Source organism: Sphaeramia orbicularis, chromosome 19 (assembly GCF_902148855.1).
Source record: "Sphaeramia orbicularis chromosome 19, fSphaOr1.1, whole genome shotgun sequence".
NCBI lineage: Eukaryota > Metazoa > Chordata > Actinopteri > Kurtiformes > Apogonidae > Sphaeramia > Sphaeramia orbicularis.
In genome coordinates, this window is record NC_043975.1 from 43,968,497 (window position 1) to 43,983,430 (window position 14,934).

The 14,934-nt window shown below is 36.0% G+C and overlaps 1 protein-coding gene across 2 annotated transcripts in view; it reads right to left on the minus strand.

Annotated features, from left to right (window-relative positions):
• cyth1b (cytohesin 1b) overlaps positions 1-14,395 on the minus strand; it is a 40,695-nt gene extending 26,300 nt beyond the window's left edge. The window contains exons 1-2 of one of the 2 annotated variants that reach the window (XM_030121969.1): positions 14,230-14,395; positions 2,206-2,288 (exon numbers count right to left, since the gene is read on the minus strand). In XM_030121969.1, the coding sequence (XP_029977829.1) occupies positions 2,206-2,288; positions 14,230-14,257 (111 nt within the window). In that variant the 5' untranslated portion in view covers positions 14,258-14,395. Of the gene's footprint in view, positions 1-2,205; positions 2,289-8,204; positions 8,486-14,229 lie in introns of those variants that run through there. The other variant, XM_030121970.1, reaches the window with a different exon arrangement.
• Positions 14,396-14,934: the final 539 nt, after the last annotated feature.

Genomic DNA, 14,934 nt, shown 5'->3' on the forward strand with positions numbered 1-14,934 from the left:
GATTTAAATTATTGCTAAAATAATCGTGATTATTTTTTTTTTTCTATAATCGAGCAGCCCTACTAGGCGGTACTATACAGATGTTATAAACTTATCTGTCAACCCAGGGTTTGGGACTCTAGTTATAAGTGTGTTCACAAAACAAAGGCAGAGTTGGCACCAGGAGACCCAAATATAAATATAATACAGGCTAAAAGGAACACAGCAGCTGCAGCCAGAACACATGACCAACTGTCCACTGTGTCAAAGTGACACTGACTATTCTACTGAACATCACATCATTAAAGAATAAAGGCATTAATGACAGGTGTTTACATGGTTAAACCAATGTGTCCTGGTCAACAGGACACTTTGAGTCCGATTTTTTTCAGTTCAACTCTGGTGTTGTTAAATGGTCAGTGAGTAAGTAAAGAACTAATGTAAAGTCAGAATTTAAAGCATAAAGAAGACACTGTCAAATATGGTCCTGCTTTGTGATACAGGCTCCTGGCAGAATATCAGAACAATGACATTAATACTAGACACTGTAATGACAAATACTGGTGACACAGATTCATCTGAGGTGTCACAGCATTTCTACTGAGGTCCCTACTTTATTTTTTTTCATATTTCCTCTAGGAAATTATAGGCAAATAACGAGCTGGATAATATATTTACATTAATACATTTATACGGTTGTTCTGGAATTCATCATCTTTCTGTTCAATTCACAGCGGAAATGATCTGTTTTTATTTTATATTTTAATAAATCTAAATAATAAAAATTAAAAGTGGCTCGTGACAGAGAAAAGATGGTGTTCTTATGCTGAGGAAAGATTTAAACACACACTCAAAATTAAAATATAACGTCCCCGAACTTGAAAACCCTCACCTTGAGTCCATGGCAAAGTTTTAGCACATACAGACGGACAGATGGACGGACGACGAGCTGATGACAATAACCTGCAGCGAGGGCTGAGGGGAATAAGGGATTCAGTAAAGAAATTTAGAGTATGGAGGTCCTTTTTTTGCAAACTCTGCCTGAAGGTGGTATCAGTCAACGACAGAAGCACAACCAACTTATTTCAGCTCCTCAAACATCTTCACACCAAAGAGCAGGAGCAGTACAATGCATTGTGGGCTGCAAACGAAAACGACATGCCAGCTTCTGCTGTCTTTTGTAGTTGCACCCAAAAATCAAAAATAGAGTTTTTAGAGGGAAAAAATTGGAATTTTATCCTCGGCAAAAATTGTGCAGCCATCATAAGCACTGTTTATTTATATATACACATGGACAAACACATGCAGTGTTTCCACTGGTAAGGTTTTGCCGTAGCGCAGCGAAACGGCAAAATCCTTGCTACCATACCAAAAATAAATAAATAAATAAATCATCACCGTCACGTTAGACTTAATATACATATGTATACTATAAAATAGGCCAGGACAAACATCCTACCCCCCCAAATGAAAGTTCATGAAGATTCAGGAGGTAGGAAAAAGGTGAGCTTCACAACAGCAGGAGACGCAGAGTACTTAGTAATGCTGTTAAGTTTCACTTTCACTTCCGCACCACCCCATATGAACACCCCCCCTTATTATACTTATTATAAGTACTAGCAGCATTGTACCTGTGGTGCCATTGTACGATAGCGCCCTCCTGTGGTGCAACAGTGGCACTGCACCCGTACACCCTCCCGTGGTGCAACATTGGGACACGCATCAGACACGCGTCGGACCAAGACGCGCCGGATACAGAATGTCCATTATGGTAGGATTATAAGTAGGACGGAAACTTAACCCACCCCCATTATTATAAGTATTATAATTGGCATGGAAACCGACCAACCGACGACCCCCCAACCCCCTGGATTATACACCTCCACACCAAGAGATCAGTTTCACAGGAAACACTCCACATAAATACACAACGGGTGGATGGAAATCTACCCAAAGACGCAGACAAATGAAGAACAAAACAATGTATAAAAGCAGATAAAGAGGAGAAAATAAGGGTTGTTTGTTTTGTTATCCTTACAACACTACAATGAAATCCTTCAAATAGTTAAAATAACTGATGCTTAATGGAAAAGATGGTTGTTCATTAGAAATCTACCTGAGGTTCAGTTTAAAGTCATGCATACTGATTCACGAAACAGTAGGTACTGTACACCATTAAGGCTTTCACAGACTACTGAGTGTTTTCATGTCGGTGTGGACTCTCACTTGTATGTCCTGCAGTAACTCTTGTTTTCGGCGCCGGATGCTCTCCAGCTCCTGTCTTTCTTCTGGACTGAGGTCATCAGGCACTGAGGACAGACAAATACATAGAAGAGTAAAATTCAAAGATTCAATAATCCCTCCTACATACACACACACACACACACACACACACACACACACACACACACACTGTAAATACACACAAAGCAAGAAGAGAAGAAGAGAGACCTGAGAATCCCAGTGGTCTGGGTCACTATGGCAACACAACCTTCCATTCGTCAAATTACCCCCTCAGCATCTGAACCCCAAACAGGAGGATGAAATCAAACTCCTTTGTACACACCAAAACACGCAAACTGAAACATGATCACTTAAACTGTGCTAAAAAAAAACATCAATAACTAAAACAAAAGTAAATTAATTAATTATGTTTAGCTCCTCTTTGGCTGCATTTCACATCTTAAAAACACTTGTTTTTGCTGGAAACAGAAGCAGCTTTTACAGCCATTTGAGCTGAAAACCTGTTTAAAATGTGCTGTGGTCCTCATATTAATACACAAATAAACACCAGTCCACAGTGGACTTGGTGTAAATATATGGTATAGTACATGCATTTACATTTGAAATGATGTGACTTATGTAAGCAATGCCAAAATATCCACAATTTTAAAGCATTTTACAAACGGATGGTCTGGTCACAGTACAGGGAGGGCGGGGCTTATTATTAATTGTGGGGCCGTTCCATCCTTGGCTCTTTCTTCCTTTTGTTAGTTTGTGCTTGTAATTGTTTGTTGGTCTGTGATTACTGTTGAAATATATTGCATTATAAGTTCTGCAGACTATCATGTAGATAATTACTAAGTGTAATATACATCAGTTTTCCTAATCTGTTTACTATCGGTTATTTACATTATTAGGACTCTAAACAGATGTTATCATTAAGGAAGTAAAGGTCATGTGTTATGTTGTATAAATGTGAAATGGGGGTGAGATTTAATAAGTTTTCTTCTTCCCACTCCTTTTTGATCCGTACATATTGAATTAATTTTGTTATTACTAGCGTACGTGGCAACTGCTATTTTGTCTTGATGACCTTAATTTATTAATGTACTTTCTCTGATATTAGTTCCTTGTACACATAAAAATGTTTAGTTTTTTCTTCTGCTCAAAACAAATAAATAAATGAATGAATGAATGAATGAATGAATGAATACCTTATGTGTCTTTAGAACTGAATATGGGTTTTTAGCTTGACAGGAGGACTTCAATGTAAAAATGACCAACCCACCCCACCCCCAAGACAAAACAAAACAAAACCAAACAAAACACAACCCATCCACAAAATGTTCACTTATTATAAAATGAGACTTGAAAATTGTCTTCCTATATGACTGTTATTAAAAGTCAGTAGATATAAAAAAAAATATAGCCCATCATGCAGCCAAAATGCCAATAAACATGTGGAGATGCAAGCGGTGACGTCTTTGTTTGCCAAGGTTATTATTGTTAACTAAAACCAACGAAATGACGAAAACTAGAATTGCAAAAACATTTTCGTTGCTGAAATAAATAAAAACTATAATTAAAAGAAAAAATTATAACTAACTGAAACTGTATTGTGTGACTACAAAACTAACTAAAACAAATAAAAATTATGGATAAAATTCCCTTAGTTTTCGTCTTTGTCAATATTGGATTGATATGAAATTGAATCAGTTTTAGTTAGCGGCACCATACGGCACTTCACACTCCGTCACTTCTTGTCAGTTGTCATTTAGAGTCGTCTTCTCATTCCCACTCTACCAGCAAAATGCAGACTAAATTTGGGAGAAAGCTGCAGAGTCCTGTACGGGACTTCTTTGAATACGACGACGAGGATGATAAAAGATATGAAAAAAACTAAAACTAAGCATTTAGAAAAAAAACACATTAATAAAAACTAGCAAATCTGCTCTAAAAACTAATTAAAACTAACTGAATAAGAGAAAAAAAGAGTTAAAACTAAATAAAACTAAACTATAATGAAAAATCCAAAACTATTATAACCTTGTAGTCTGCATGTGGAGCTCCAGAAACAAAAAAGCAGATATAAAGTAAAGTTGCTGAATTGGTTTTACCACAGTTTGAAAATGATGTTAGTCTGCGAGAATTCTTTTCCACCCTGCATAAAAAAAACACACCCTAAACTGAACAGACCGTGTGCACAGTGATAGAGCAGAAGGTCATGACTCATGAACACACAGACACACCAAGTATCTGCAGAGGAATGATAAGCAAAGGGGGAAGGCCTTGAGTCTGGCATCCAGGGACTTAAAAAAATATATCTGAAACAAGTGAGGACACAAAATGATCAGTGTGTTCTGACACTGTAGGTTTGAACACAGTCTGCACAGTCAGCTGTAACTAGTTAAACCTCTGAGGCACAGTGTTCAGACAAATAATTAAGATCAAGAAAAGGAACCACAGAGGATTAATCAAGATGTTTGAAAACAGCAATGAAAACAGAGATTCCAGTAAAGTGGAGATCAAATGAACACCGACAAACAGATTTAAAAAAAAAAAAAAAAAAAAAAAAAAAAGCATACCTACCGCTGACTATTCCAGTAAGGTTTTATATAGAGATGTAGAGTAACCTTGGTAATTCAACAAGAATTTTGCTTCAGTTTCACTAATAGAAAGTTATTTCTGAAGGAAATGTGTCGCCCAAATGACAAAACATTACCTTTAATGTATGTGTCCAATATATCCTCAAATATAGGAAACTGGATTCTGACCTAGTCCTAGTCCTGAACTGGAACCACATGTCATTTATTTGAGGTTCTTGACTTTTTGTTTGCATTTTTCTCAACATGCTAAGAACACTAGAAGCTGAAAATACTACACTGTTTTTCATTTGAGGAAAGTGTTTCTTCTCATTTAAAACCATGAACGTCCCATTTCAAATTCACAATATTACAGTTCACATACTCAGTGATGAAAGTGAGGACAGAAATTAAAAAAAAGAACTTTTCTGAGCATTTCACCGGGTGGAGAAATACTACAATCTACTGAATGACTTCAGTGAGTAACAAACCTGGTTTGCTTGTCTTCCAGACGTACTGCGACAGAAAATTGCCATTTCTATCAGTTTCCTTGAGCCAGGACCACTTGAACTTATTTTTGATTCCTGCCTCACACTTCAGTTCGTCCCCACGCTGAAGGACGATAAATTCTGACATGATTTCACAGAATATTTAGATGAAATACACTGGCAGTAAAATACTCAAAGCGAATCCGCCATCTTGTCTCCAGAGACACGAAACAGACCACGTCATCAACGGACCGATCAGAGCCGTCAATACAAGTTCTGCGTTGTAAACGAGCATCTCATTGGTCGAGACGAATGGAGAAGAAGGCAATATGGCTGTGCCCATGAGATGGACCCAAATAAACATAATTTATACTTTTCGAAGCGATTTATGTGTAATTTTCTGGCTGAAATGTTGCCAAACCAGACGGAAATGATCCGGACACGTTTAATTTCCCGGAACATATACTCAGTTTTCGAAAAAAAAAAAACAAAAAAAACATTTCTGGCAAAAACCGGAACACTTTCATCACTGCATACTATTGGTTTGGTATGATGGTTTCTTCCATACTGAAAAAACTTTGCATACTGTTTTAGTCTACTAATTAGCATATTAGTAAGGAATCCCAGACATTGTATACAGACATAATTTTACAGAGAAAATCTGTGAAACTAAAGTATCTTTTTACATTTCTATCACAACATATCTGTACTTTTTCAGGATCTGGGTACTCCTCTTACTATATCTAAACCAAATCCTCAGTCCATGGTCCCACAGCCTCAGATACAGCCCTTGTGTTTATAAAGTATGTATTACCACGACAGAAACACTCATTCATCACACATGCATACACACTCCCCTTTAGCCTCTAAGAAAAAGATTTAACTAACAGCTATTATTATGAAGCCAGTGATAAAAATAACACCAGTATGAGTTCAAAGGAAAAGCACAGAAAAGTGGTGTTCACACTCAGTATAATCCATACCCTGTAGGACCAGTGTTTGTAGATGTCTGTGGCTTTATGAAACACTGTGATATTAGAGGAAACCCATAAAAACTAGGGATGTAACGATATGAAAGTTTCATATCACGGTTATTGTGACCAAAATTATCACAGTTATCATTATTATCACGGTATTGTTGAAATGTGCTCAAAATGTTCAAAAAGTACTAATACACAACCTGAAATAATATAACCAAGTAGTATTTTGAAAAAACAAACAAACAAAAAAACAAATAAAATAATAGGCACAATGTACTTTCTGTTGGCAGAAACATTCAAATATTAACATGTAAGCATCAAACATACAAATGTGCATGAAAGATGGCACCTTATAGCCATTTTTTGACCATTCCCAAATCAAGTTTGCGTTGAAAGTGCAGTAATCAAACACGGTTATCATGATAATTAGAATTAAACAGTAATACTAACCATCCGGAATTTTACCGCAGTTTATTGTTATACTGGTAATCGTTACATCCCTAATAAAAACACACACTCTGACATACGTAACAGTGTGTTTATATGTGTCCTGACTGCACTGCTTGGGTCACTGAGTGTATGTTTGTATGTAATGGGACACCTGGTCACAGCCATGCTGCTGACCTCTGCTCTGGACCATCAGCTGAACCAGGCCTTAACCAACTAGAAAGATCTGTTTCATTGATCTGTAACTCAGCCGAAAGGTGTGTTGAGTCCTAAAATTTCTCAAATACAAGTCAGTAACAAAGTTATTATAATGAAAACTAACGAAATGACGAAAACTAGAATTGTAAAAACATTTTCGTTAGCTGAAATAAATAAAAACTATAATTAAAAGAAAAAAACGACAACTAACTGAAACTGTATTGTGCGCTTACAAAACTAAGTAAAACGTATAAAAATTATGGATAAAATGTGAAATCGATTTATTTCGCTCTAGCAATTTTAGCTAGCAGCACCATACAGCACTTCACAGTCCGTCACTTCTTGTCACTTGTGATTTAGAGTCATCTTTTCGTTCCCACTCTACCTGGAAACATGGAGACTAAAGTTGGGAGAAAGCAGCAGAGTCCTGTCTGGGATTTATTTGAATATGACTGCGAAGAAGAGAAAAGATATGACAAAACTAAAATTAATACTAGAACTAAACTAAAACAGCATTTAGAAAATACTGAAAACTAATAAAAACTAACAAACCTGCTCTAAAAACGAGTTAAAACTAACTGAATTAGAGAAAAAAAGGCAAAACTAAATAAAACTAAACTATAATGAAAAATCCAAAACTATTATAACCTTGGTCAGTAAACAAAACCAAATATTTTATCACATGATTGTGCCATCAGCCAAAGCCAGCTGCCTCACAGGATGACATAATCCAGACAGCAGGACTGCAGGAAAACTATTGGGTTTGGTTGGTTTTTGGTCATTTGAAAATTTAAAGCCAATATCTGAAAATCCATGTCTTCCTTCTGCAGTTCTCAAATCAAATGACTACATGTAAAAGAAGATGAGGTGACACTGTTTCAAGGTGAAACAGAGCAGTAGAGGTTCCAACAGAAGCAACTGGCAAATTATCATTAAAATTACCTCTAAGAATATATAATACATTTGTAATTAACCAGAATCTTCTGTCACATAGTAGATCTTCTACAGTCTGTACAACATGGTACGTCCTCTGAGGAAGTTGTGTAAAGACACATGTAAACAGAAACCACATGAATCAATCAGCAGTTACCATGAGCTCTGCCTGGGTTTCCTGCTGTCATGAGCTTCTGATTAGATGTGATGATGACACACACATCCATTCAGATACCTTTCTGCAGAACATGTCTTTTGCAGAAATTGATGATAATATATACACTATACTTTTGCACAACAATCCTGAGCTTCATACAAGTGAAAATGCCCCTTCTGAGCAGCTTTACCCCCAGCTGTCTGTTGAGAAGCTTTACCTCAGGTCCTCCATCAGCAATGGTGCTACCATTCCAAATAACAGTGTGGATAAGGTCTATCACAGTCAAAGTTGGGTTTTTACTCCAACTCCACTATCCGTAACTTCAACATATTCGACTATCAGTCTGCTTCCAGTCTTGTTTCTCCAAAAGCACAACAATAATCCAGTCCAGTCTGGTCCCAGCCTTCCAATCCCAGTCCCAATCCTGTGGTCTTGCCCCTTAATCCTCAAACACTCAGGAAGGAAGCAGGCTGCAGCTAAATGAGGATGAGGACGAGTGTGAGAGGGAAACGGGGCTCAGTCTGAATGAGTGTGTGCAGGGGAAAACCCTTACACTCTCATCTGCCCCTCCCTCCCTCCCTCCCTCCCTCCTAAACTCTGTCCATCCTGACTCCTCCCTTCCTTCCTCACCAGTCAAACAGAGGCTCCCCCATGTGGACGCTGGTGTCTGAGAGGCCGGGGGTGGGGGTGGGGGGGGCGTAGTGACAGTATAACAAAACAACAGCTATGTTTACATGGACCCTTCACTACTGGAACTGAGTACTGAAAATGCAATCAAATCATTCTCACATATTTTGGACTTGTCCTACACTAACTCAGAGCTGTCAAACTCATTTGAGTTCAGGGGCCACATACAGACTAATATGTTATAAAGTGGGCCGGACCGGTAAAATAATATAAATAATAGGATAAGAACTGATAAATAATGTCGACACCAAAGTTTTCTTTTTGTTTTTGAATGAAAAAAGTCAAATTCCATAATGAAAATGTTTACATCTACGAACTCTACTTGAACGTAACATGAACAAATATGAACAACCTGAAAATTCTTAAGAAAAATAAGTGCAATTTTAGCAGTTTTACACTTTAGTTTATCATTTTACATGTGCATCATAACTTACAGATCACAGTGGATCTACAAATACACAAAACATGTAGAAACAGGCAGAATATTGGTTCAATTCTACATACTTCTCTTAAGACATTTCAGGTTATTGACATTTTTTGTAAAAGGCTAGTCTGTAAATGTAAACATTTTTGTGTAATTTTATCTTTTTTACACTAAAACAAAGGGAGAAATTTGTGGTTTTCTTTTTTTACAGGTTGATAGGGTTTTACTGGTTCTGACCCACTTTAGGTTGAATTGACCTAAAATGATTTGAACACCATTGATAAGAAAGATTTAAAAAGGCTTGTTTGTTTCTTTTTTTAAAATGATTATTTCCTGGAAGAATTGAATTACACCAGAAATGCACAAATACTAAACACATTTTTATAGAGCTGAAACGATTAACTGATTAGGTGCTTGAAGCCAATGCAAAAATTCATAATTCGATTAATCAACTCGAATTGATTGAAGGGAAATATTCCACTGCAGTTTTCCTGAATTGAAGCTTCTTTGTACGTCACAATAAGCGTCCGTGTGAAACAACAGTGGAACCAATGTTTAACAGCAGAGAAATGAAGGAAACAAAGCTTTGATTCAGGAGAATTGTGGCTGAATAATTTTTTTTGGATCACTTTGAGTCGATTAATCATTTCAACTCTACATTTGTATTTGATCACAACAGGATCTAATGCTATATCACAAAATGTTCCTGTGTTAAAACTTAAATTATGTTTTAGAGACAATACAGTTTAAGATCCTGTTCAAATGTTCATATTCTATTAATTCAGAACAAACATTATTTTTGTGCAATCCCAACAAAGGCACTAACATCTGCCTCTCTCAGACAGTAAAATGTGTTTTTAGGATGCTTCAAATAGCCATTATTTAATAAAACAGTGTAAAATAACAATAAATAAGACATAAACAATAAAGAAAAACAAAAAACAAAAATGAAACTCCACCATATCTGCATTTGAATAAATACCTAAAAATATTGATACAGTACTTTTTAGTATCGATACAGTATTGTGAAATGAAATATCGTGATATATTGCAGAACCGATATTTTCTAACACCCCTATTGATGTAGTGTTTCATCCAAAATTTGTGAGCGACCCAGGGGTGGCGATACTTGGCACGCCTCCTGCTGGCACCACAAATATCTGCTGCAGATCCTATTGATCACAGCGTCAACTTGTATCCCACTCAAATGGTTGCAGGTTAAACCCCCAACATACAACATATGGAGTGATAAAGTATGGGAAGTCTATGAGATGTAACAAAAACCTACTCTCTAAGACTGCAAAAAAACTGTTTCATACCAGATGGAACCCCATGATCCTCTTATTAATTCAGTAATGGTCTTGTAATCCTACTAGCATACTGTGTCTTTCCCACTATGATAACGATACTTACCACACACACACACACACACATACACACACACACGTCCTTTACATAATTTTTAGTGCTGTCAAACGATTTAAATTTTTAATCAGATTAATCACAGGGTTGCTGTGAATTAATTTCGATTAATCATGATTATATATCATTCATCTATCTATCTATATCTATCTCTGAAAAAGAAAAGAAAACTCAAACTTGATGTGGAAAATGGTCAAACAATGTCTATAAGGTTCCATCTTTAATGCACATTTGTATGTTTGATGTTTACATGTTAATATTTGAATGTTTCTGCCACAGAAAGTACATTGTGGCTATTATTTTATTTGTATTTTTGTTGTTGTTTTTTTTTTTTTAAATACAACTTGGTTAAATTATTTCATTGTGTGTATAAGTACTTTTTGAACATTTTGAGGACATTTCAACAATACTAATAATAATAAATAATGTATAAAGCAAAGAATAACTTACTGCCGGTCAATATTCACGACATGTTTTGTGAAAGAGAGGAAGGCTATGATTTACAGGGAAAATTAAATTTAGAGATTCATAACGTATGCACTATGTTAAAAAGTTTCTGTATTACCATCTGTCAAGTAAAATTATGGAACAAATTGTGTGTGGAGATAAAACAAATATCAAACATAATTCTTGAGAGGTCCAGTATTTAATAATGACAATGAGGCCTGTTTGTTTATGGATGATGTTGTACGGATAAATCTGCTGTAATTATTGAAGAAAACTGTTGAATTGTTGAGTCTGTATGACTGTACTGACATGAACATATTGTTGTGTATAATTCAATTATTGCATTACGTATTAGTTGTGGTTAAATGCTAAAATTAGGAAAAATCTATTGTTTGATTATTGTATTACGTAAGTGATAAAAGTGTAAAGGCACTTGAGGGGTTGGACTAAATAAGTTTATACTTCTTCCTACTCCTTTTGCAAAATTCCGACTTGCACGTACTTGAAGATAAATTCTGTTCATTTAAATGTTATTTTGTTTTTGTCTTAATTTGCTTTGTTTTATTTTGTTTTCTTGCATGTTCAAAACAAACTAACTAACTAACTAACTAACTAATTAATTAATTAATTAATTAATTAAAATAAAATAATGATAACCGTGACAATTTTGGTCACAATAACCATGGTATGAAATTTTCAAATGTCCAAAAGGCTCAGAGACACCAAAGGCTCATCTCTGATTAGTACTTCTCTGCACCCCCCCCCACCCCCCCCCGCATGTTGCCAGCTGACCCAGGACCCAAGGCAAAGCTGAACTATGACTACAAAAGTATCTGTGTCTTGAGGTTAGGGGTTTCTGTGTCTGACACTGTCTACAAGGCAATAGTTATTCACTTGTGTATTCACAAGGCTATAATTGTCTGTTTCAAAGTCCCCTGGTCTGAGGATAACAGCTGAGTGGTATAATCTTTAGTTCTGCTAAACTCCCAGATGACTGACTACATTCATGCAGCCTTAATACTCCCAAGTCCAACAAGCACAGAGGTAAAAAACAGATCAACAGCAGAAACACAGAGGGAACAAAATGCCCTGACACAGAATTTTACACTTCCTAATTTGTCAGAAACAGACAGTAAGGAGGTTAATGGTGAGACTCAGCACTCCGATGATCTGAGGAGCTTTTACAGGAGCAACAATGGTTAGAGGACTCTACAGGGGGGCAACAGAATCCACTGATCTACCATATGACCAACAAGCTCAACTTCAAGTAAAAGGATTTAGTTCAAGTGGTGACCTTAAAAACACTGTAAGCCAAAACTACTGCACATCATTACAGTAAGAATGGTAAAACATTGTAAGAAAGTAAGTGTTTTACCTGAATGGGCAAACATCATTTAACGTGCTTAACCTGCAATATATATTTATATATTTATATATAGGTATTTTTTCAGTAACTTGCATACTGTATGTGATTTTTTTCCCAATGCCAGAATTAGCTTATTATAGCTTATTATATTATCTTAAATCTGTCTACTTGGATTTCAAACTCTATTCAACTGAATTCTTGAACTGTTCATCAAATTATTTATTCCATATCACCTGGTAACTGCTGACACTAATTTATTCATCTGCCAAACACTAGACATGCCTGAAATTGGCTGTGGGAATTTTAGATATTTAAGTTTTTGACTACATAACTGCACAAACTGACATTGTAGTTGAATCATTTTCGTAGGTGTGACAAGCTATTAAATTTGACTTGGTATGTTTCTACTTTCTTTACCATCTGAAAAAGTATATTTTCGCCAGTAAAAGCTGATACTAGTTTACAAAATAGCCGCACTGGTACTTATACCGTATGTCCCATAAAAATTTACAAATTTTCCGCATTGATAACTTTCAAAATAATTAAACAATCTAAATGCTATTTCAGGGTATGAAACTATAACTTGTTACCTACATCTTGCAGAAAACCCCATTTAATTTGGTTCAGTGGTCACAGAGAAATGTGGATCTTTGTAAAGCATGTCATGGGTTCATTTTTTCCAAGTTCGGCACTTGGATGCTCTTGGCGTCCATATGAAGGAAAATATTTTGCTCACAACTGACAGGACAATGAACAACAACAACAATTAAACAATGTTTAATCATTTTAAAAGTTATCAATGCAGAAAGTCCAACTGTAATTTTTTTTGGGACATACAGTATTTACATGTATCATACATAAAGACAGTTGTGATGCACATTGTTTTTAATACTACCTTGTATCCTTTATTATGTTGCATATATTTCTTCTATAGAGTTGACCTTTTGTATATTTTCAGTATTTCTTTGTAGTTTTGTATATTGTCAGTATTTTTCAGTGTCTATTTTCTGTATAATTTGTGCAATAGTTTTTATATACAGTCTTTGTTTTTACACTTTACAAATCTGCTGCTAAACTGATTTTCATGGGTCCTGTAACAGTGATAATAAAGATTTCTTGCATTTTGACAGTGTCTTTTATGACTTGCCAAACAGAAAGAACACAATTTACTAGAAAATGGTTTATTTTTGTGTTTTTTGGTTTGTTTTTGGGTTTGTTTGGTTTTGGGGGTTTTTCGGCATAAAAGAAAGAGCAACTTTAACCACATTCGATCTGAGGTGTTTTCCACCAGGCAGAATTTAAAAAGTACATCATAAAGGACATCCTGTGAGCGGAAAAAAGAGCAAACCAAGAGCAGCTGTGGAAGAGCTGACTTGTTCTGAAGTGTGCAGTAGAATTCAAACCCTTTGTTTGTTTGTTTGTTTGTTTGTTTGTTTGTTTTTCTGTGATCTGTCTTCCAGCTCTAACACTGTCCTCACTTTAACCCTTGGTCACAAACTGGAGAAATGAACTGGGAAATCTGTGACCAGAAGTGGAATACTAAATGTTCTATGGTAATGGTGCACTAATAGATGAGTTAATGATTATGATGTAAGTACTGCACAGAAGAAGTGAACGCCATAAGGTCTGGCCTCAGTCCACATTAATAATAAAGAGTCCTCTGTGGCAGAAGCAGAGTCAACAACACCAACGAGGAAGACAACTCCGAGGGATGAAGACCTGTTTCATCCACTATTTTATTAACAATACTTGTTTTTAACTAGTTTGTTGAGGTTGGATCAACTTTTTCTTATCGGTTTAATACCGGCTGTTTGTTAGCCATCCTGCTAATTAGCTAGCATCTGGGTTAGTTAGCGCTCATTTTACTAAACTAGTTAAACGGTTCCGCCAACTTACCGACTCCGTCCTCCGACTTCAGAACCATGTTGGCGCTTTTACAGAACGGTGACTCAGAAAACAGCACTATACTGTTCAGTTTAGAGGTACTTTACAGTGGATATCCACCGGGAATTGTTTCAGTCACCGTTAGACCATTAACCGGAGAGTGACAACTGCGTGTCACCGGAGACAAGCCGGCAAAAGGGGGCGGGAGGGAGGCGTGGCCTAGACGGCAACTGCCAATCAGAGAGCGCCTCATCACAAACAAACTTGCATCTATCTATCTATCTATCTATCTATCTATCTATCTATCTATCTATCTATCTATCTATCTATCTATCTATCTATCTATCTATCTATCTATCTATTAAAATGAAAACTAATAGTTTAGTTCTGTGTTGTTTTAGCAGGTGTTCTGTTTATAGGGCAAAGCTGAACCTTTCTGAATGCCAATTAAAATATGAGTGAAAATATTCCCTTTATAAATGCATTTTATAGCACACAAAGCAAACAAAGTCATGAATGAATCTATATTTTGATCTGGCAGCCTAGAGTGGTGTGTATAAATATTAGAACACTTGTCAAATCTTTAGAAACTGGTGGTTTATTTTTTCCCAGAGCCTGAATTTCACTTTTTGCCACTGCAAAAGGTAAAGGCAAAGGTACTGAGAATATTTCATCTACATATTATCAGTCCAGTTCTTTTTTTTTTTTTACATTTTC